At 59.6% G+C, this 23,410-nt stretch overlaps 2 protein-coding genes across 2 annotated transcripts; both read left to right on the top strand.

Moving 5' to 3' along the window:
- Positions 1-487: 487 nt before the first annotated feature.
- BESB_082850 (uncharacterized protein) lies at positions 488-16,905 on the top strand (the record flags this gene model as incomplete). The annotated part of the gene is made up of 19 exons (XM_029366635.1): positions 488-1,091; positions 1,494-2,579; positions 3,044-3,119; positions 3,488-3,863; positions 4,267-4,350; positions 4,723-5,960; positions 6,137-6,465; positions 6,964-7,097; positions 7,311-7,387; positions 7,804-8,252; positions 8,615-8,760; positions 9,591-11,907; positions 12,275-12,395; positions 12,694-12,867; positions 13,475-13,594; positions 14,128-14,226; positions 14,531-14,963; positions 15,529-15,720; positions 16,246-16,905. 19 exons carry the CDS (start codon positions 488-490, stop codon positions 16,903-16,905), a joined length of 8,715 nt encoding a protein of 2,904 aa, XP_029217095.1.
- Positions 16,906-19,749: 2,844 nt separating this feature from the next.
- Positions 19,750-23,221, top strand: BESB_082840 (putative membrane protein; the record flags this gene model as incomplete). The annotated part of the gene is made up of 7 exons (XM_029366634.1): positions 19,750-19,898; positions 20,288-20,469; positions 21,000-21,104; positions 21,623-21,722; positions 22,244-22,389; positions 22,770-22,858; positions 23,126-23,221. The coding sequence occupies 7 exons, from the start codon at positions 19,750-19,752 to the stop codon at positions 23,219-23,221; spliced, it is 867 nt and encodes a 288-aa protein (XP_029217094.1).
- Positions 23,222-23,410: the final 189 nt, after the last annotated feature.

Raw genomic sequence — 23,410 nt, 5'->3', positions numbered from 1 at the left:
GCTGCTGTTGTCCTTCTCTTCCAGGGCTTCTTCTGCCTCCTTGTTCGTTTCTTTGTTTTCTTTCTTTCTCCGTCTTCCGCGTATGCGGCAGTTGCTCGCGGTCTTCTCAAGCTTGTCTTCGAGCCTAGCGCTTCCGTCGTCCATTCTTCCCCGTGGTCGCGCGACTCCTTCCTCCCTCTGTCGCCTCTCTTTCCTGCTTTTATCTCTCCAGCTTTGCCGCAAGTGTCGCTTTTCCAGGCCTATGTGGCCTGCGTCGCCCTCGTGCTTCTCGGTTCGCGGAATAGCTCGGCAAAAGAGAAGCCAGAGTCCGGGGCCTTCGGCAGGCAGCGGCACCTCGACAGCGCCTTTTCGCAAAACTGTTTGTCTTAACTAGAAGAGAGTCTGAGCGCCCGTCTGCAGCCGACAGGCCCTCGCGAGGGCGTTTCCGCACGGCGGGCATGTGTACCGGAGAGAAGAAAGGGAGAGGAAGCGTGCGAGGAGGGAGAAGATGATGGCGCAGGATCCGTCGTCTTCTCCTCTCCCCTTGCAGGCCGGCGCTGTCGCCCCCGCGTCGTCCTTTTCCTCGCAGGCGTCTTCATCTCCTTTTCGTCTCCATCGGGTCTCGCGGACAGACGCCGGAAGCCCTGACGCTCTTTCCTCTCCTCACCGCGTGACATATCCCGCCCGTCTTTCTGCAGCGAGCCCCGGCAAGAGCGCAGGACCGCACGCGGAGTTCCGCCGACGGCAGAGCCGCAGAGAGGCCGACGAGCGCGAGGCTGCGAGGCTCCAGCGCCAGGCTGTGCTTCGCCTGCTTCCGCGCGCGGAGGGGCGCGCCGCGAGCCGAGGCAAGCGCAGCGGTCGCGCGCGGCAAATCGACGTCGTTCGCCACGCGCGCGCCGAGAAAGAAGCGGCGAAGAAACCCAAGCGACGGCTGGCGGTGTGGCGCTCGAGGCCGGCCAGCTGGCTGCTGAGCGCCTCGTCGACCGGGGGCACGCCGTCAGCGAGTCGCGAACTCGTGTACGTCTCCCTCAGCGGCGTCGTCATCCCCAAGCCTCTCTGCTTCCGAGTCGCGGCTGAGGAGAAGAGATTCTTCAGGGCCCGCGGCATCTCAGGTACACTCGAGAGCGTTTAAGCCCATACCCGGAGCCCCGAACAGATGGGCATCGGGGGTCTGAAGCCAAACGACGAAAACCGGCGACGCCAGACTTCGCTGAGATCCCCCGCGCACTTGCCGTGAGGGGGAGGGCGTGGGAAGGGGAGGGGGGGGGCAGGCTTCAGCTGTCTCTCTGTGTCGCGTCGCCACTGTCGCTCCCTTTCTCGTGTGGTAGTCGCCTCCATCCCACTGAGGTCTCCTGTCTCCTCTGCGGGCGTCGCCTCCCCTTCCGTTGTTGTCTCCGCGCTTTCTGGTGCCAGTTCGCGGCGCCCCCGCCGCCTGCCCTGCCAGCCGCGTGTCGAGTCGCTCTTTCGCCGCGTTCACGGTTTCGATTTTTGGCGGTTTTGGGGGTTTTTTTCAGATCGGCCGGATTACTCCAGCGCCCTGTTGCACCCCGAGACGCTTCCGCCGTTTCGCGAGCGTCGTCTGCAGGCCTTGGCGTCCTCTACTGAGGATAACGTCGTGTCCGCGTCCCCTCGCGTCCCTCCTCTCTCTTCAGCGCTTTCGTCGGCGTCACGTTCCTCCTCGTCTTCGGCAGGCCTTTCTGCCGGCGCTGGCGCGTGCGACTTCGCGACCTGGTGTCTCCCGCGCTCTCTGATCGACGCACTCGCGGCGCGAAACATCCACGCGCTGTACCCCTGGCAAGCCGAGTGCCTCTCACTGGCTCTTCCCTTCTTTGGGCGATCCCTGGCGCCTCCTCCTCCGCCTTCCTCGGCCCCCGCGCCAGTGCCCTCTTCCGCCTCGACTCCGCTTGGCGTCGCCTCTTCTGCAGCTCCGTGTGATGCGGTGGCGGCTCGTTCCTCGGCTGCGTCGCTTCGTTTCGCGCCCATGGAGGCGGTTGCCGCGGAGGCTTCAGAGGAGCTCGGGGCGCAGGCGAAGATCGCCGCCGACAGGCGGACTGTCGACGGCGCGACGGCCGAAGAGCGCCGCGCAGAAGCGCTTCTCGCAGGCCGCGAGGACGAGGCCTCCGTGCTCCGCAGAGGGGAAGAAGAGGCTCATCGGCGGAATGCGAGAGGCGGAGATGAACGGGAAGGCGAAGGTGGAGGCAATAAGCAGAGGCGCTCGTGCCCGTCTTCGCCCTCGAGCTGCGAGACTGTGGTTGCCGACGACGAGGCGGGGGACGCATGTGACGCATGGCGGGGAGACGCCCACGCAGAAGCCCGCGGCGTGGAAGGAGGAGACGCGAGGCGCTTCGGTGGAGGGAGGACGCGCGAGCAGTCGAGAGAGGGGAGTCTCACGGGTCGATCTCTCATCTACTGCGCGCCGACGTCCGGCGGAAAGTCGCTGGTAGCGGACTTGATTATGGTGCTCAGGTGTCTCTTCGCGGGCAAGCGGTGTTTGTACATCGTGCCGCACGTGTCGCTCTGTCGCGAGAAGACCGAGTTCCTCCACAGCATTCTGTTCCCCTCGCTCTGCCTCCGCGTTCAGGCGTTCAACGCGTCCGCCGGTAAGGCCCTGAGAGGCGAAAGCCCAGAAGCGGCCGCGAAGGAATAGAGGCTGCCAGCCAGGAAGAGAGCGCGCAGCTGAGACTGAAACAGGGAGTGCCTGAACTCCGAGGCGAGTCTCGAGTGCGCGACCGTGATGGATAGAAATACAGATAGATACGTAGATTGATAGAGACAGAGTAGAGAGATAGAGAGAGTACACAAAAGTAGGCAGGGCCTCACAGGCAGCTCGTCCTCAACTGCAGTTTGTCACTTCTGTAGTCTTCGCAGCCGGCATTCAGAATCTACCTCTGCACGTATGCATATCTGCATGCACGTGTGTGACATGTAAAAGCTCGCGCCGCGGATGCACGGTCGCCTGTCTTCGTGCGCGCGTCCGTGAAAAGGGCTAGAGCGTTTTTTCTCAGCGAGTGATGTTGTCAGCCGCCGCGTCGGATCCTCTGTGTGGCGCTGAACACTGCTGCAGCTTCGGCCTCCAGTTGGTTCGCCGGTATCGACATCGCAGTCTGTACGGTGGAGCAGGCCAACAACATCATCAACCGGTGAGGATCACGAGATAAAGTCTGAACTCTCCACGAGGGAAACGGCGCATCTGCAGTTGATCTTCACGCATTCCCGTACACAAGCTTCGCCGTCTTGATGCGGGCGACAAGAGCAGCTGCGGCCACGGATCCTGGACTCTCTCTAGCAGAGGCGTTGGGCGCTTGGAGTGCTGTTCAGCGGTTCGTCGTGCGCGTGGCGCGCAGACATACTCGGCTGCGTGACTACGTGGCGGCATGCGTCTGTGTGTACTCTCATTCGTGCACGCACGTTTGTGCGTGGAGGGAAAGGTGGCTGCAGTGATTCTGCATGCGCTGAACACAGGTGGCATTGCGCGTGTGGCGTCCGGTCTCGTCTCTCTGCGTCGCAGCCTGCTTCAGCATGCCGCGCCGATTGCGCGCGCGCACAGGACCGCTCTCTCGCGTCTGCTTCGTGGCGGGGAGGACGCGCTGAAGCTGGGTGGGTCTGATACAGACTCCGCAGCGGAGGCGCAGAGTTTAGACGCCCCCTCGCCCGCTGCAGACCGCGGAGAGAAGCCTCGCGGCAGCAGGAAGCTTGCGTCTCTCGCGGGGCTGCTGCTGGAGGACATTGGCGTGGTTGTCCTTGATGAGTTCCACACGCTTGGCGAGAAGGAGCGTGGCTACCTCGTGGAGCTCTTGCTGATGAAAATCATGTTCCTCAACCTCTTTCTGCTTCAGGACATCCAAGTCGTTGCCATGTCTGCGACGCTGCCCTGCGTGCACCAGGTGAAGAGCCCAGCGGCGCCGAACGGATGGGAGCGACCCCATGCGGCAGACGAATTCCCACGCGCGCACAGGGCTTCCAACGGTGCCCCTGAACGATTCAGGAACTCGTACTCTCTCCTCCCTCAGGCGATCTCTGCAGCTGGGCTACCGTTAGGGCGGCAGCTTGAGAGGAGGCGGTCTGGGCGGCATTCCGATGTGCAGCGAGCCCGCGGCGGAAGAGGCAGGTCACTGAGTTCAGGGCCTCGCGCTGGAGTCGCGCGGGGCGAGTGATAAAGGCAAAGGCTGGAGGCGCCAGAGGAGGGGAGTGTGCGTCGAAAGTTTTCCAGTTCGCAGCGCGGCAACGCGAGCCTGTGGGGGGACAGGCATATCTTCATCCGGTGTTGGCTTCTCTTCTTGTCTGCAGCTCGCCCAGTGGCTCAACGCAGACGTGTTCACCACGGCGCTGCGGCCTTTGCCTCTTGATTATTTTCTAAAGTGCGACGGCGCGGTAGGCTCCCTCTGTTTCCTGTGTGGATTTATGGTCATGGATTCATAGTCCTGCGTGCCCTCTCTGCGTCTCCTCGCAGTCGCCCGGCCTCTCCGCTTCCGTTCGCCCTTCGTCGGCGCTATCCGGCTTCGCCACTCGCCTCGCGCTTCCTCTACGTTGTCTTCTGCTTTCTCCTCCCGTTTTTCGGCCCCTCGCGCGCCGTCGCTCGCCGCTTGAGCGCCGTGGCGAACGGCCGGGGTCAACATTCTTGTCTCGAGTTCGGTGTCTCGCTGCGTGTGCAGAGGACTTCTGTATGACCCATACAGCCGATCGCACAGGAACTCCGCCAGAATCTCTCTCTCTGTGTCGGCCTGCTTTTTCTGGCGCACGCAGGTCTACCGCTCCGCTGTGACTTATCCTCCCTCGCTCTCGATCTCCCCCTCGGTCACGACTTCTCCCGATTCTGGTTCCTCTTCGCCTCGGTCGTCTTCGTCGCCGGCGCGTGCGGCTTGGTCTTCCAGTGTGTGTTTTCATCCCGAGGCCGCGGCGTGCACGGCCTCTTCGCCGCCTTTGTCACCGCGCAGATCTCTCCCCCCGCCATCGCGTGCTTCGTTTCCGACTTCACCTCCCGTCTCGATGCCTTCGTCTTCTGGTCTTTCTTCCGGGTCTGCTGCTTTTTTTCCACCTGGCTCTTGTTCTGCCACGGCGGTCGCTCGTCCGCTGCCGCTCGCCTCGCCGGCCTCTTCGTACTCCCTGTCGTCTTCCACTTCTTCATCATCCGATTCTTCTTCATCTTCCGCTTCTTCTTCTCTATGCGTCGCGTCAGGGCCCGTGCTGCGCCCGCAGTTGGTTCGTCGGCTTCCGGAAACGCGTCACGCTATTTCTCCGCTGGTTCTTTCTTCTTCGGCAGCCGCTTCCGCGGCCCTTTCGCAGGCGGTCTCTTTTCTCCTCGCGCGCGGCGCGAGCGTGCATACACTCACCCACGAATGGGTGGCGCAGCGGGCGCTGGCGCTGTTGAGGGAGCACCGCAGAGATAAGGCGCAAGCAGAGAGACAGAAGAGGGAGAAGACGGATCCCGCGGCAAGCCGCGAGTCGATGGAGAGGGGGGACGCGGACGCAAGAGCAAAAGGCGAGTCGGCGAAAGATGACCCACTCAGGCCGCCGCTGAGTCGTCAACCTCTTGCAAAGCGCGGGGAGGACGACGCGGGCGAACCCGATGGAGAGGGAGATGATCCAACGAAGCGTGCACGACACGGAGGAGATGGCGCGAGAGAGGAGCTGGACAGGCGTGGAGCAGCGGAGGGTCATCCAGGTGCTTGCTGTCAGCCGCCGCAGGAGGCGCAGGAGCCCGCGCAGGAGGAGAACAGGGCGTCTCCGATGGGCACCCAGTCCCCCTCTTCGCTGTCCTCTGCATGTGCGTGGTGTGTGTCTCCTTCCTCGCCGGTTTCTTCCCGCGCCGCGGCTGCCTCGTCGTGGACTTCTGCGCGCGCACCCGCGGGAGCGGGTCGCCTGCTGACCGACGGGGAGCACCTCGGCTACCTCGTGTGGGAGGCGGTGCGCGAGGAGAAATCCGTCATTCTCTTCTGCGCGACGAAGGCCTGGAGCGCCAAGTCTGCTGGCTTTCTTGCCAGGTAATCAGTGCATTGAGCGCGATACCCCGTTACGAGTGTTTGCGGGCTGAGTCACCTCGCTGGTCGCCCCCCCCCCTTCCCCCGAACCGAGGTCTCGGGTTCGTTCCCGGGGGTCGCGGTGCCTGTCTCTCTTTCCGATGCTGAAAAGCGTTTTCGTGTGGTGCCTCCCTCCGCAGTCGCCTTCCTCTCTATCGGCTGTTGGCGGCTTCCAAGTGGCTCGAGTCGCCTGCGGCCGCGGCGCGTCTGGAGGCGCTCTCCGCGGGCTCGTCGCCGCTCTCTGCGTCTCGTTCGTCGCGCGTCTCCTCGGCGGAGACTCTTGCGGGAGCGTCCTCCTCCGCGGAGCGCCTCGAGGAGCTGCTGGTGTTTGCGCCGTCGCTCTTTGTCGCCCCAGCGCTTCAGGAGGGCCGCGAAGAGCTTATACACCTCCTGCGCCAGGCAGGCGGCGGCCGCGTCTGCGAAGTGCAGGAGCGCGCGGTGCGGCAAGGCGTGGCGTACCACCACGCAGGTACGCTCCCGCCGCTCGCGACCCACGCGTGCGATGCAAAAAAAGCATTCACACGCGTGTAGAGAGAGGTGGGGAGTTGTGGCGGGCACATGCGCGTAGCGATGCGGAAAAGCCTAGACAAATGCGGCCTAGGGCGGCAAGACGCCAGCCGCGTGCGTACAGGTGCTCTCTGCGCACCCAGGTACCGCTCGCCAGGCGGAAAAGGGGGGAAAGACACAGAGAAGAGGAAACCGCGAACTGCGGGCGGCTGGCTTTGGCGCCGCGCCGGCATCGGTGAACGGGTGGAAGGTGCACATAGGGGCACAACTATTCCCAAGTTAAGGAGTCTTTCTGAAACAGGACGAGTCATCAGCTTTTCCTTACTTGTATATACGACGAGTTGGACGTCTTCTTGTGTGTCTTAATTCACATGTCTCGAGGCGTGTACAACTCCAGCTTCGTGCAGGCGTGGGCAACTGAATCGAAGTCTGTCTGTTTCGCGACGGTCCTTTCTCACAGGTCTCGACGGCCCTTCGCGGGCGGCGATTGAAGTCGCGTACCATCACGGCATTCTGCACGTCCTCTGCGCGACGTCGACTTTGGCCATTGGCGTGAACTTGCCGGCGGAGCGAGTCATCGTCCGGTCTCCCGAGGTGCGAGGTCCGATTCGTTCTCGCATCTGCTCTCTCGCCGCATGTATCCAGAGACACGCGAGGCCGTTCAGGTAGTGCCTCAGCGAAACGATGGGTGGCGGCCCTTTTTTTACGTCTTGAATGAGTTAGTCCGGGCGACGGAGGCGTGTCTGCGCGTTTCTGCGGGCTCATTCTCTCGTGCAACCCCAGGTTGTGTCTCTTGCCTGTGGGCAGATCGGCCGCGAGGCTCTTGACGTCGCGCGCTTCAGGCAGATGGCAGGCCGCGCAGGCCGCACGGGCTACACGGCACGGTGAGCAGCAGACTCTGAATTTTGCAGCACAGACTTGTTCTTCCTCCGCGTCTGCTCTCCTGCGGGCGTTGAAGAGGCTCGAGCTCTCTCTTGGATGGAGCCTTCCTAGCAGGCTGCATCTTATGCAGACGCAGTCATGTGGGTGCATGGGCCTGCGCCTTTGCACAGACGTGTGTGTTTCAACACATATCTCGTAGAGATCGGTTTTTGTTTCTCACGTACACGCACCTGCATGTGCAGGTCTTTGTGGCTGTACGACGTTCAGATTCGCTGCTCTTCTGCCTGTTGCCAGACGTCTGTGGAAGCCGAAACGGCTGGAAAGAGAAGAGCGGTGGGGAGGCGGTCAGCCCTCCAGCGCCGCCGCGTTGATTCGCGTGTCGTCTGGTCGCTTTTTTTGAATCTGTGTGCCGCATTAGGGGCTTCAACTCGCTTCGCGAGCACCAGGCGCCTGAGTTCTGTCACGCTGTTTGTTGGCTCTTCAGCGGCGAGGCGTTTCTCTTCTGCAGTGTGGAGCAGCTTCCTGCTTGTCTTTCTCTCATTTCTGGCGTTCCCACGCCTGCCGCGTCACCGCCAACTGCTTCGACGGCGACCGCCGACGCTGCCGCTCCTTCGCGGCGCAGAGGCGAAGACGTTTCCCGGAGGGAGGCAGCACCCGGCGGCCTGCCCTCTGCCCGCGGGATTGCCACCCTGAACGAGCTGGAGGGCGGGAAAGATCGTCTCCAGTCGCAGCTGGAGGGCCTGAAGCTGTGCCGCGCGCTCTTGGAGGCTGCAGAGACGCTCCTGCCGCTCTCCCTCGTCCTGTCCGCCGGCCTATTTGCCGAGATCAAACGGCGCGTGCAGGGCGAGCGACCAGTCGAGCCCGGCGGTGAGCGGAGAGGGAGACGAAAGCTCGACAAAGAGACAAAAAACCGCGCGCGGAGAGACGCGCACTCGCAGCTGCAGTGCGTGCTGTGAGGGGGGAGAGGCAGAGGCAGACGTGGGGAGGTTTTCTTCTTTTTCATTTTCATCAGGCGGCTCAAACAAACGTGAGGCACGCGCGTCAGGCAGCGAGTTTTCCAGTTTTGGTTAGCTGCTTCGCCCCTCGGGTGAGCGCCTGGTGGCGCGTGGTGTGTGACGCCCCCGCCTCCTCACTCAGAGTGTGGCGCGACCCCGCGGTGACCCGTTCCGCGTTGCCGCCTCAGCTGTTCACCTCGCGGTGTCTCGCCTTCACTCTCGCGTTGCCTGCAGCTGACCTCCGCCGACGCAACCGCGCGCAGGAAAGCAGAAACGAAGCGGAGGCAGGCGCCGCAGAGACCGATGAAGCTCGCGGCCAGGTCCCGCTCGTCGCGCGCCTCTTTGACATCGTTCGCCTCTGCTCCCTGCGCGGCTCGCAGGTGCGTCCGCCGCCTCTACGAGCCCGCGCGGAACCCGAACGCCTTCGCCTCTGCGCTCTGCACGCTTGTCAATCCGCGCGCCAGTATGCGGCCGCTCCCAACACCACCCTGAACTGCGGCGGACTTCTTAGATAGTCGCATATGCACAGACGCACGTATCTATGGATATTTGAGACACTCCAGTTGCCAGAATACTGCAGATGAGTCCAGCTACGGTACGCAAACGGCCAAGTTCTGTATGATGGCAATACACCACCAGCCGACCCCACTTGACTGCTTAAGACGCCAGGATATATATATATATATATATATATTTGCGTGTATGCATATATATATGTAGATCGTTAGACGGATATCTAGAGGCAGGTGTACAGCGGTGGCGAGCGGGCTGGATTCTGGTACACATCTGCGCAGCCTGCCGCGCGTCTCGAGACCTGGCAGGCGGGTGCAGAAATCCCTTCCGTTGTCGCCTCTCACATTCTTTGAATGGAGGCTCGGAACTGAACGTTTACTGCCACATTTGGTGCAGGCGCAGGAACGGCTAGGCCGCGCGCGCGAATGCATCCGCGCATGATTCCCGAGGTGTGCCGTTTGTGCTCGCCGACAGAGCCCGGCGTCAGTGAACATCGAATTTGAGTTCAACAGATTGAAATTCAAACTACACAGGGAAAGCGGGTGCCCAGGTCTCTTAGCGAGGGGCCCGCAGCGACGTGTGGAGGTTCGCGGGCATGCATGCGCTCCAGTTGGACGACCACACCTTGCGGTGAAAGCCGCAAGTGCTTATCCGCTCCTTCCGCGCGGGTGCTTCTCTCTTCTCTGTGTGCCTTCAGGTCCGCCGCGAGCACATGGAGGCTGAAATGAAGGCCTGCGTTGACTATCTCCACGAGAACTATCTCCTGGAAGCGCACGAAACCGCAGCGAGCATGTTTCCAGGCGCCCGCGTGTCTCCTCTCTCCAGCGAGAGTGCGCAGGCGACTCGCTCAGCTGCGCGCGAGCAAGCCGAGCCTAAAGTCCACGAAGGCGGGGCGCAAGCGCGTTTGCCAGGCGAGGCCGCGGGGCTTGCTAGGGCTACCGGAGGCGCAGAGCGCCAGCAGGGGTCAAATGAAGATACGCGGCGCGACCCGAGCGCCGCCGAGGGCGCTGCGGCTGCGTTTCGCGGGCCTCCGCAGACTCCTGCGGCGACTCGTGAACGGGGCGGCAGACCCCAAACTCAGCAGAGGGCACCGCGGAGATTCGCCGCTTTCCTTCATGACGAGTTTGAACAGCGGAGCCGAACGCACGCTTCCGCAGTGGAGGAAGCCAGAGCAGCGCAGGCAGCGCGAAGTGCGGTGAAGCAGCCGCTTGCTCACGCGCATGGGCGCCCTACTCGCCAGGGCGAAGATCAACAGGAGACGCCAAGGAACGCAGGTCTCCTCCCTCCTGAAAGTGGCGCGTCTGTTCTGCCTTCGGCATCGATCGCTCCCGTCGGTCAATCCGGCGAGCGCGCGCCTGTCTGTTTCCCAGCCGACTCTTCTGCTCTATGCGGGAGACTCGCGAACGGCTCTAGGACGCCCACCCCTTCATTTGCTTCTTCGGTTGGCGCGGGCAGCTCCTCAGCTTCGTCCGAGGCTTCTTCAGCGTGCCTCGTTCCCGCTCAACACGCAGACACCTTTCCGGCTAGCAGTGGTCATCGCCCCGCTGATGTCGCCCCTTCGTCGCGCAACGCCCTGTCGCCGGTCGCTGACTCTTCCTTCGTTCCTCCTCGGCCGCGTCCTCAGCTTCCACCGCCTCCTTCGGGTTCTCCTGCTTCGCCTTCATCTCGCTCTTCTTGTTCGCCTCCTGGCTCGCCGGCGTCTTCGGACTCTTCTCCGCCGGCGCGCTCTGCTTCCTCTCTCAGGCACATGGAGGAGCTTCACCGCCAGTGTTTGCTTTTCTGTCGAGACACGCAAGCGGTCGCGAGCGCGCTCCAAAAAATGCCTCACCTGCGGTCGCCCGTGCTGCTTCTCCGTTTTTTTCTCCACGAGGAGGGGCTCGGTGCGCTGCCTGGTGCGTGCCGCAGAGCCGCGTCGCTCCCGTCATCCAGCCTCTCTCAGTCTCCGTCGCGGCTGCCCGCAGCTGCAGCGGACAAGCACTCGAGCGCCTCAGGCGCGCGCGAGCTCGCCTCCGCCGCCTCTGCAGCGCCCATTGAAGGCCGCGACAAAACACTCCTGAGAGGCGAGGCAGAGGCAGAAGGAACGAAGGAAGAAGGAGACGAGGCTGTTCATGCGGTGGCGGAAGGTTCCGTGGCTCTGACAGGATCGCCTGCCGCGCGAAGACCGCCTGAGAGAAAAGCGAGTGAAGGGGCGAAAGAGAGGCCGTCGGCGGAGAGGCCTGCAGAAGGGTCAGTACCGACGGCCGCGGCTCTGGGCGAGGCGAGGCTGCCCACGGCCTTCTTTCTCTCTCGTCCTGCTGCGGCTTTTCCCGCGCACCTCAGGGCGGCGGAAGCCGCGCCTTCGTCCGCTGAGGGAACGCCTCCAGGCACTCTCTCATTCGGGCCTCAACGCGACGGACAGGCGCCCGCAGGCGCCGCTCCAGCGGCGGACCGAGGCGCGCCGAGCGAGCGGGATGACGCGGCGAACGGCGCACGAGCGGCAGCGGGTACCCGAAGGGGAATCCAGCCCCTCTCAGCCACGCTGGCGCAGCGTGCAAGCGCTGATTTTTCGCTGGCGCTCTCGCGGACGTTTCGGCTCCCGCGGCTGCTGCTGCAGAAGCTGCAGTCGGCATTCTCGTCAGCTGCCTCGCGGCCTTCCTCCGCGCCCGCTGTCTCCCCGCCTCGTCGAGCTGCTCTCGCCGCCCGCGGGGCTCTCGACGAGGCTGCTGCGCCTCCAAGCGGCGCTTCCCGGGGGCCCGCAGGCGGGTACGGCGGAGAGGGGGCCGCGACTCGTTGTTCGTCTCCACGCAGACGGCCAGATTCCTCTGACGACGCAAACGAGGAGGCGAGAGGCACGGTGCGCAGCAGGGAGCGAGCACGCGAGACGTGGAACCGAGAGCCGCTCGAGTCCCTGAAAAGGTGGAAAAGCCAGACGCTGGTCTCCTGCACTTACTTGGGCTCCGCCGCCGTGGAGACAGGCTTGAACCCCTGGGAAGCGCTCGAGGCGTTTGCAGACCTCTACAAGGCAATTCATCAAGGTGCGTCTGCGCTTCGGTGCGCCGTGGAAAAAGTCCCATTCTTAGGCGCTTTCCATTTAAACCATCAAGCGCGTATCGTGTCCTACGCATGCCGTCTCAAACAGGCGGCGCTCCACACGGCCGAAATGCAGATGGCGTACACGGGGGCAGATAAATATTGATTGATAGACAGATTGATTGGTATAGCTAGATATATATGTATAGATAGACAAATAGGTACACAGACAGATAAGTATGCATCTCAGATGTGTGTCTGTGGGCGCAAGGGTGAAGAGTGTAGGGCTGCGAGGACGCAGCCGCTTTTCGGAGTCAGTCGCGTGCGGCGTCGAGCACGAGGGACCTGCTTTTCCATTTTCCTTGCGCGCAGGGCTCCAGTTGCGAAATGATCTGCATCTTCTGTACCTTGGTGGCGCACCTGTGGCTGCGCAAACGAATATCTCTTGGTCTGCCTTTCTTCGCGTCTACGACGGCCTCGATCTGCTCTCGAGGTGAATGCCCGCCAAACGCAACAAAAAAGTGCGACGCAACAACTTGCGTGACTCACACGAAAGGATGTATGCATCTTCTCGTTTCCTGCTAGCTCAATAATGTTTTTTTCTCGAAACGACCGATCGTTGAAGAGCTAGGGGTCACTGTGCCAGCGCCAGGACTCTGACCTGAGATGCAGGGGTCTATGTCGTCTTGCTCGATCTCTTCTCCCCGCTCACCGTTCTTTTTTCTCCCGGTAGCGGGCGTTCTTCGGTGCGCGGCAGCCTGCAGCGGCGTGTGGTTCCTTTGTCTTTGCAGGAAACTCGCGGACTTCCTTGGGATCTCCAGGGCTTTTCTCCTGCGCGCCGCGCGAGCCTCGGGCGGCGGCGCAAACAGACGGGAGACGAGTTTGGCGGACGCGCTCGCAACCGGCGGCGCGACAGCCGCGGCCCTGGCGCTGCATGACACGCACCAGCTGCTCTTCGAGGATCGGTCAGCCTCCCTTAAATTCGCGCAGAAAAAAAGTTCTCAGAGCGCAAAACACGTGACTCTATATCTGTAGAAGAGTTCTCTAATGTATATATATATATATATATATTTGTACAAATGTATGTATATGTATACATGTAAATATGTACGTACATTGGTGGGATCGCGTGTGTGTGACTACGCGCAAGAAACGTGCGAGGTCGCTCCCACGCAAGCGGTGCGGAGCTCAGTTCATTCCGGAAGTCTGACTCTCTGCAGCTTCAAAAGCCTGCATGTGTAAATGTCTATCTAGTTCCGCGTGCATGCATCCAAATCAGGCGTTCGCCTTGGAGGATGCATCGCAGGTCATGTGTCTGAGCGCCTTGCATAGCGAATGTTCCGGCGTCGTTTCTGCGCGTCTCTGCGTCTCGGAGTGGCTAGGTGAAACGCACATACACGTGTGATAAGCTGGCGGCGCCTTCGGCGGTTTGAGTCGTGTCTGAAACCCGGAGAGAGGGGTGAAGGCGCAGCCACACGGCCTGAACTGCGTGTGCAGCGGCTCTCCAGGCTGTGGTTTCCTCTTGGGTCACCTGTGCATGAGGCTTTTCGTGTGGTCTTCCTGCTCCTTCAGGGTGTCTTTCGAGGGTCTGCAGAGGGCGCAGGCGCTTCTTTGCCATCGCCGTTTCTTCGTGGCGCTGCAGCTTCTGGACGTCCTCGCGCGCGACATGCCCGTCCCCCTGGTTGCAGAGAAGTGAGCGACTCACATCCCACCGACGGCCGCGCCGCGTTCCTTCTTTTCCGCAACTCTGAGGCCTACCGGAGCGTCCTCAGGCCATACCGGCACGCAGTCAATTAGGCTCCGCGCTGCGCAGCTCACCCTCGCTGTGCGCTTGTGCGCGGGCGACGCCAGCGTGAAGACGCGAAGCAGCTCTCCCTGCCGAACTGCTTCGCGTTCGTGTCTCTTCGAGACGATGTCGCCAATACGCAAGAGAGTGCAAAGCCGAATCCCGAGAGTCGCGCCAGCAAGCAGAACTCGGCGTGCGGGCGTTGACGTCTTTTGAAGCCGAGCCTAGCTGGGGTTTGTTTTCTTCTGCCGTTCCCTGCGGCACGCCGCGCACGCATGGAGCGGGGAGACAGCTAAGCGAGGCGGCAGGAACTCCGTCTATTGCAGCTGTGCTCGCCTTTTGCGTATGTTTCCGCTCCCCTGTTCCCTGACGAAAAGCTGCCGACTCAGAGAGAAAAAGCGTCGCGCTGCAACGTGCCGTGGTCTGGCGTGCGCCTCAGGTTCGGCACCTCGGCGGCCTCGGTGCAGCGGACGCTCTCGCAGGCCGCGCTCTTCGCAGCGACGATGGCGAAGTTCGTCGCGAGCATGCCCAGCCAGCTGTAAGTCGACCCGTCATGGTTTCCGGTTTAAGAGTCCAAACACCTAAGTGCGCGCGCATGCTCCACGCCTCAGCCAAAGCGTGAACGCCTCAGGCGCCGCCGCGCCCTTTGCTGGCGACAGACTCGGTTGGAGCCCTGGTCGCGCGCGTGGGTGCGCCTGAGGGCAACGGAGCCGGAGGGAGTTGCGTGCAGCAGGAGCGGCTGCAGACTGTTGCGGCGGTCCAGGGTGGCTGGCGGGCAGAGTTTCGGACTGGACGTCGTCCTTCACCTATGTCGCCGTTTGTTGCCTCTCGATTTTCTGCAGCGCAGCGCTCAGCGAGGTTTTCTCCCAGCTGTCGGAGAAGCTGCATCTCGTGTCCTTCAGCTGTTGGGCGAGTCCCTCGCATCCGCGCGGCGCCGCTGCCGCCTGCCCGCCCTCCGCGTCTGCCGCTTCGGGGGCTTCCGCTTCCTCTCATCCATTTGCGGCGGCCTTTCCTCTCGCGCCCAGCGTCCGAGGCTTCGCAGCTGCCCGGCGCCCCGCCTCCGCCTCGGACGCCGCGCCGCCTTCTTCTGGATTGCTCGCCTCGTGCTTCGCGGCTTGCAGCCCCCCCAACGCTCTTGCGCCGCCGCCAGAAATCCTGCAGCTCCGCGCGCGGTTCGCCGAGAGCCTCTCCCTCCGGCAGGCTGCGGCGCTCGTCGGCGCAGGCCTGGCGACGCCCGAGGCGATCGCGGTCGCGCCCGTCGGCAGGATTTTCAAAGTAAGCAAGAAGGCGTGGCGTGAACAGAACTGCTGGGTCGACACGAACGATTCAATGTTATCAGTGGAGGCCTCCCGTGAGGGAGCTGTTCGCTCGAGAGTAGCTGTTGAGAAACGGCGCGTGCGGTAGTGCCCTTAACCTGGTATATCTGGAGCACTCATACATTCGCGTAGCCCTATAGACGCATAGATACATAGATAGATATATAGATAGTTTATGTGTATAGTTACAGACCGATATATATATGGATGGATGGACAGATAGATAGGTAGGTAGATACGTACATACATACTGAGGCAGGTGTGCGAGACGGGGCTCTGCATGCTCGTTCAGATTGAAAGACTGTCCACAGATCGCTAGTCATCAGGACAGAGAAACAGGGGCAGACTTAGAAGTGAAAGTACGAGAGGATACGATTCAGCCTCCCCAGCTGCAAGGTCGACGGGGACGCAACGATATTCGGGGGCATGTGAAGAACAAAGCGAGGCTGATAGAAATCAATGGCGCACGAGCTGAGCTTCCACGGAGTCTTTGCATTCGGTGACTCCTCCTGGTGTTTGTTCAGGCCCTAGAGGAGACAGAGGCAGCGGACCTCTTTTTTTTTGAAGATCAAGACGCGCACAGATCCGACTCGAGCCGAACGGCCTCTCGAGAGACAGTCTGGCGCATGCATCGATTGAAACTCGAAGCGAGGCGTCTGACCGCCGCGGGGAGAATCAAGATGGAGGCTCGGGAGATCCTCAAGAACGAAATTCAGGTGAGTTGGAGGAGCTAGAGCATTAGGGAAAAGGGGCAGCTCACGCTTGTTGGAAAGCCAGACCAGACGTCTGCGTCCGTTTCGTTTCGCTGAGCGGCCGATTGCGCCAAAGGGCGGTGCTGCGATGTCATGCAAGGCGGCTGTCTGAAGGGTTCATAGCCTTCAACTGCCACTTTTCTGCGTTGCTCGTCACGCAACAAATACAGAATCTTACTGTAGATTTCTTATGTCAGCGACTGCTCATCAAAGAGGCGTCGCCTCTCGCGAATTCCCGGATGGCTTGCCCGTTTCCGGCATCCCTGCCTCTCTGCGTCGAGCAAATAAATCGTGAGTGCGGCGCGTGTCTGATGAATCCATCTTGTTTCGTTTTGCGCGGGGCTCCTCTCCGGCTGCGTCCGCTATGCGACGAGAGCGCGCGCCTCTTCTGGCTTGTTCGAGGCGGAAAGACTTCCCTGTATGGGGGGAGCTCGATCGGTAGGACATCTCCTCTTCCGTTGCATTATGTGTGCTCTTCTTCTTTTCCAGAAGTTGGAAGACGAAGCTTACCAGCAGCAGGTGTTGGCTTCGCATCATTCCGGCGCGTCGCGGAAGGCGCAGGCTGCGTCCTTCGCCGCTTCCGCGCACTCTCTCGCTCCCCTCGCGGGGCGTTCGGGCGTCCGCGCGCAGGATGAAAATGACTCACACGATGAAGCGGAGCGAGGCGGCAGTCTCGCGCGTGTGTCTGTCAGGGCTGGCGGGAGTGCCGCGCCCCAAGGAGACAGCCGCGCGCACCGGGGCGACGGGAACTCTCTGCCGGAGCCTCCCGCCGCCGCGGCTTCTTCGCGGGCCGTCGTCTGCGAGAGGAGTGCCGGCGATCGAAGACGAAGCGCGTCGCTCGCTCAAATCAGAAATCCGGTTTTTCTGCAGAGAGGCAAGCGCGCGCGATACGCAGGGGACAGCGTCGCGGGGGCTGAAGGGGGGAACCCGCGACGGCGCAGCGGACAGAGTGACGACACGAGCGACGACGAAGACGAGGACAGCGAAGACGACGAAGACGAGCTGGAATACGAGGAGGATTTATGCGAGGAAGCGAGCACCGACGAGTCCGCAGATGAGAGCTCCTCAACCGACGCTTCAGACGACGAGCGGCGTGTCCTCGCCCACAGTCCGGCGTGGCAGCGGGAACCGCCCCCGCGGTTCTCTTAAGCCCCGCCGGATGCGCCAAACTTGCGTGAAGGGACGCCTGAGGCCTTGTTCGTTTTCTTCCTTCTAATGCTCGCGCGGGCTCACACCTCCACTAACCCCGTGCCTTGAGCGAGGCGCAACTGTCTCCCCGGCCTTCGTCCCGTGCGTCACTTCACAGGTGTCCATACACAGTCGCCACTTTGCGGGAAATTCGCTGGCACATCAAATCCGGATAGCTTTTCGAATGCGCCCATACAGGAGGCAGTGGTACAGCAGCAGCGTGTCAAGGCAGTCAGTGCTCAACGCTCTGCAGGGAAACTGTGACAGTGTATCCTGCCTGTGGAGTTGTTTCTTTTGTCATGTGCTTACGGCGGTGTCAATGCACTTTAAACGTCCTCTGCTACGAATTGGCTCTCTCTTCAATCCGAAGTTAGCAGGTTTTTTTTCACTGCGTCTCAATGTGTAGAAGTGTGTGCTGCGCGGCTAACATGTGCCTCGAGGGGCCTCAAGGCGCCCCGGGTTTGAGGCGTGTTCGCTGTCATTCGTGGCCTCCTTCGAAGCAGAAGTCGGCAGGCATTTCGATGGGGGCGTGCTTCTTTCTTGCCACGGAAATTCTTTTTAGAATACGCGCAGCTAGGCGTTTTTGGGGCAGCCGGAGTGGATGCTCGGATCCCGCACGACACGTGTCGTGGCCGCTGCAGTGCGGCGGTTCTGCAGGCAACTACACGCGTGGATATATATGTATATATATGTATATTTACGTTGGCATATACGGCTGCGTCCCCGATGGTCTTACATTCCTCAGCGTGCACACATATATCAATATATATGTATATATATATATATTTATTTAGGGGTGAACTTATCTCCCCTTCCAGAAGATGTGCCTTGCGGAAAGAGACTTTTTTCGCGCAGAGAGCCATATGAAAACAAATATTTGCCCTTATATACGCGTCGTGGTGATGGAGCTGCTGGCACTTAGAAGTACACGCAGGATCCCAGTACTTGCCAAAGAAGATTGTCGGATTGCTAAACTTCTGGGCAGAAGCAGGTGGCGAGCCCTCTGGAGCTTCCTCCGTTCTCCACTCTTTCGTAATTTGGTATCTTCCAGCGGCAGACGACATGCTGCAGGCGCAGTTAACACGTTTCCCCGAAGTACGAGAGGCCTCATCGATGTGCAGAGTTCGGCTCTGACGTCACATGCAGAAGTGGCAATCCCCTCTAAGTGGCTATAAATGTTTACTCTGCCTGTGTAAAAAGGAGTGCTCACAGAGGGTTTCAGGTAGACGGCCCGTATCAGATAGTTGTCCGTGAGATGTCGTGTTTATGCAGATCGATTTGAAAACTATAGAGCTGCATGCATTAAGTATGTTGTAGCAAAAAGTAGATGCAAGGTGGATACGGTTCAGGCCGAGCCGCTGCACTGTCGGGAAGCATGGAGGGTTTCACAAACAAGAAATGCGCGTTTCTGTATGGCGTGCATGAGGCGATTCAGCATCATGTCGTCCGTCTGGTGCCGCTGTGAGATCTTCACATTCTAGTTTGGCACCGCCTTCTGCGCTACTTTCTGGGAAGGTGTAGGTTTTCCTGTGAAAAGAACTGTTCTGCGGACAGCAAAAGCTTCCAAGTTTGTCGGCTTGACGTGCTCGCGGAGTCCTGCAGAAATCTCGGATCGCACACATAAGCATGCGTGACGTTTCGCGTACATCCGTGACTCCGCATGTGCGTTTTCCTTGTTGCCTCTTGTTCTTTCAGTTTTTATTGTGACAGTCTCTGTTTTTTTAGGCAGCGTTTTCGCCGCTTCCCCTTCGCTCTCTCCTGTTTCTCTGGGAAAGCAGAGAGCTCCGTGCTTTGTGTCAGTCTCTGGAGACGCGGAGCGGACAACGAAGCAAACGGTGCAAGTGTCTTTTTCTCTCGCTTCGCAATTTCGGCCGAAATCAAGGCAAAACGTTTTGCTGAGTTTGCCTGCTCCCTTTTCCCCTTTGTCTTGAGGTGTACGTACACCTCGGCCGTGAGGGAGACAAGGCCGGACGCCCACGCGTTTTTCGTTTCTTTCCCCCTTGAGGCCTTTCTCTGTTCAACGGGCCGAAAATCAACCACACAGTATACGAGACATCGAGGAGGCGAGTAGTCCGTTGCCAAGCACAGGGAGTAGCCGATGCTTCTGTGTCCTTCTTCTGGGCTTCGTCACTGCGCCAGGGAACCCACAGGGAAACAGACCTGCACTCTCGTTTTTTCTGAATTCCGGTGTCAGTCTCCTCCAGTTTGCGTTTGCACGGTTCCTCGTTTTCTTCTCAGTCTGGCGAAAGCTGTTTATCTTCCGCTTTCTCCCTTGTCGTCTGTCGTCGTCTCTCCTTTGCTCTTTCGCGTTGGAAGGCCCTCACCGAGGAGCTCTCTGCGTGACTTTCCGCCGCTTCTTCTGCATCAAATGAGTTTTGCGTAGCCATACGCCAGTCGGCTTGTTTCATTTGTTTTGAAGTCTCTTTTACGGAGGCGACCGGAACGCAGTCATTTGGTTCCGTACGCTTGAGCCTTCGTCCTCGTTTTTCAGCGCCATGTCTCTCTCCCCGACATCTTCCTCATCAACGCTTCTTTCCGCTCTGAGCCGGCACGGAAAGCGAGGAAGTGTATCCGCCCGTATAACTTTGTAACTTTGTCTTTCTCTATTCCTCGGCGTGCTGCATTGTTTTCCGTATGCTTCTTCTGTGTTCAATCCTCTGTTTCTCGGTTCGCGTCCATCTCTGCTTCCTCCCGTCTGCATCTCGCGTCCCCGCTCGATGGCTGTCTCTGCACGCGTTTTTCTTTCCTACTGGCTTGTCGCTCTGAGCCTCTGAGTTCCACGTTTCTTTCGCCGAGATCGCCAATATGGAGGTCGTCTTGCTCGATGATCGGATCGCGGTCTTCGTGCTGTTCCCGATCTTCCTCGCCGTGGTGCTTGTCTCGATTCTGAGACAAAACCTCGCCGCGGCCGTACGAGCGCCGCGAACTCCAGATCTTCAGCGCCTTCAGCTCAAGTATGCGAAGAAGCAGGGTCACTGAATTCACGACGCAGGCCGGCGCTTGATATGCACACAGGACGACCTCTCTTCTTGAGCCTTTTGGGTGAACGAGCGGTTAAAATCCCTCTCTCCTCTCTCTTCTCTCTTCTTCTGGTCTCCCCGCCCGAGTCCATCTGGGCAACGTCCATCGGTCTAGCTGCCGGCTGCAGCCCCCGATATATGCACATGCACATACATACACATACACATATATAAGTATGTATATATATACATATATATATCTGTGCTCGTTGAGGTATATGCGCTTTGCTGCTCGCGAGTATGTTTCGGCTTCCACTGCTGTCCAGATGTTTCCTCTGTGCGGCTTGTGGACAGTGGTAGGCGATTTGTATTTGCTTTTTTAGCTCGCTTCTGCAGCGCGTCGGTTTGCTGCGCGGCTCCAACGGGCGGGTGCTCCCTACGGCGGCCTTTCAGGGCCGGGTGACCTTCTACACAGACCGCGAATGCGGAGTGATGGGCTCGCTCCTGCGTGAATTCGACGGACAGCAGAATCCCATGAAAACACTCGAGTCTTTCGCGAAGCAAGGTGAGAAACCGCGCGCATCCGCGCTCCTCTCTCGCAGGAAATGCCGGCGAGAAAATGCGCTCACAGCGCGCGTAAAGCGAGCCACGATCTCTGCGGAGAGCGCGCGCCGCAGCGCCTGCGTGAGTGAATGAGATGCTCTCGCACGGCTAGGGAGGAGAGAGAAAGTCCGCAGCGCAAGTCTCTCTTTGTCTGCTTCCTCACGTCGTCAGTGCGCGCAACACGAAATCGCGGCTTCCAACGGAGAACGGGCACCGCAGTTATTTGCGCAGACAGCTGAAAACAGGATTATCTTCCACGGGCGGCGAACGCTCTTCCTCTGGCGACAGCGCGTCTTCTGAAGGCGGGTCATTCTCCGCGGAGGGTTCGGGGGCACCCAAGCGCGCGTTTCTGTGCTTGGATCGCGTTGCCGCGTCGTGCGTAGCCGCTAAAAGAAACTTTTAGGTTATAATTAACGAGAAAGTTTTCTAACATACTTCGACGTTTCCTTTCTTGTATAGTAAAGATTTTTTTTCCTGTGCCTGTGCGTGTAGATCCGCATCAGACGATGGGTATGCTCAAGGGGCAGATGTCCTTCATCTTCCTGCAAGGCGGCATGGCTTACTTCATCAATTACCTCTTCCCTGATTTCCTCGTCGGTGAGATATCGAGAGGCCACCTGCGGCCAGCGCTCGGCGAAAGGCGTCAGCTGCCTGCAGAGGAAGCCTGGCGGTGCCGCCTCTGTTTTCCTGCAAGACACCGCCAGTGTGTGGAGGGGGTGAAGGCGCGCACAAGGCAGATGCGTGCTTCTTCCTCTACCGGGTGTGCCTGCCTCGCACAGGTGTGTTTGTCTTTGTAGGTATCGTCCTGCTGTTCGGGGCCTCATATAACCATACATACATACATACATACAGATACGTATCTATAAATAGACATAGACATGTCTATATATATATATATATATATGTATAGGCGCATGCATGGTTTGCTGTGTGACGTACGGGCTTCAATACCTGGTTTTTGTCTAGCTCGATTTGCGGGCACGTTTTGAAAGACCTGAATCTGAGTGCGTTTCCCCCGCTTGTCAGTCTCTCTGCTGTGCGGTCGCCTGGTTACAGTTTCTGCGGCGAGTAGAACGGGGACGGGATTCTGGGTGTGTATTGCGGTGTATGTACAGCGAAAATGCCTTTCCCTCTCACCTTCCGGTTCAAGTCGATGCTTCAGCGAGGAATTGACTTGCCCTCCCTGGATGTTACTTATGTCTCCTCCCTGTCTTGGTACGGCCATTGTTCAAGAAAGCGAGCGAAAGAAGCGCTGGAGTCACAGACCTGCGCGGGAGCCCGTGGTTTTGGGGTTAGCTCCCAGCGGCAAAAAAAGTATGTATATATATATATATATATATATAGCTGCATGCATTATCCATATATATATATATATATATATATATATATATATGTATATATATGTGCCAACGTGCACAACTATGTATGGCGCTGGTTCGGTATTCTCACACTTGTTCAAGTATTATCGGTTTCGGTGGGTGGCGTACTTCGCGTCCGCATTGTAGCCTTCGGAGCGCCAGGAGCGCCAGTTCACATCTGCAGAGTCATATATATACACAAATATACTGTTGTATTCATATATATATATATATATGTGTATATATATGCATCTATGCTGACGTCGCCTCAGCGCAAATATGCACAAGTCGCTCCGGGGTTTAACCTGTTCTTCTTTGTTTTGCCAGCGATTACGATCTGAAAATCGGGGTTTTCTCTGCGAGTGGTGCGTTTTTCAGGTACTTTTTGATTATGATGAGCAGCGGAGGACTGTTGCAGCTCCTGTCGGCGTTGTGGTCTAACCAGCAGGAGAAACTTCAGCCGCTTGCAGAGGCGCGCGCCGAAGAGCAGACAGGCGTTCAGGCGTTGATGATGATGGATGCAGGTAGGGCAGGCGACCCACTGATTTTGTCGCGCGAGACCGTATGTTTCGATGCTTCATGAAGGCACAGAGACACGTGTGTCCTGCGTCGACGCGCGCCTTCCCCAGCCACGATGAAAGCCCGCAGACGCAATCTGTCACTCCTCGTCCGCGTGCTGCCTCTCTCTTAGTGACGCGGATCCACGTTTCAAAGACATCGCGAGTTCCTTCGTGGCGGGCTCTTCGTGCCTCCGTGCTCGCGGTTTCACGTTCGTCTTCTCGCCCTGCGGGCGTCCTGCGCAGGAGGCGGTTCACTGGTGTGGAGCGAGGCGCGACCGTGGCCTGTCTTGCGGCATTTCTTCGATCGATTTGAAATGCATGTGTCTTCTCCTGTGCACCCCCAGCAATGCCACCGATGATGATGATGCCCGGCATGGGCGGTCCCGACCCGAAGAAGCAGCTGACGCAGGAGCGCGACGCTCTCGAGATGACGGTGAGACAACGTTTCGAAACTTTGCAGTCTCTCCCAGAGCGCCCTGTCGTGCCGGCGCGCCCGGCGTGGAATCCGCGGCTGCCACGGCGCACAGCCCACCCTAGTGTTTTGAGTTGGGACTTCCGCACGGCTCAGAGTCCACGGGCGATCCAGAGGGCACCAGCACAGAGCTCGCTGCAGAAGTGGCGCTCCGCAGCACATGTAGCGCAAACGAGACAGCTTGCTATACCGCAGAGCTCCCGGGGATGGCGTTTTTTTTTTTTGCAGACACACCACTTCGCACTCGAAGGCATTGAGAAGCGCTTGCTTTTGAAGTTTGAGGAAGAAAACAAGGCTTCAGCTGGGGTTGTGGAGGCGCGTTAACCAAGCCTGAGGCGCTCGGAGCGTCTTTCTTCTCAATTTCCTTCTCATTCGCCGCGGGAGTAGTCACCCGCGCGAGTTCGGCGATTCTGTCGCTCTATCCTGGCCTCTGCTGTCTCTTTGGTTTTTTCTGATGTGTTCTTCCGCTGTCTGCTCTCAAAAGAACGCGCTTCTGCACACGGGGTGACGGGT

This window comes from Besnoitia besnoiti, chromosome VIII, assembly GCF_002563875.1.
Source record: "Besnoitia besnoiti strain Bb-Ger1 chromosome VIII, whole genome shotgun sequence".
Lineage (NCBI taxonomy): Eukaryota > Apicomplexa > Conoidasida > Eucoccidiorida > Sarcocystidae > Besnoitia > Besnoitia besnoiti.
The sequence above is the reverse complement of the archived record's forward strand: the minus strand, read 5'-3'. Positions and strand labels throughout refer to the sequence as shown.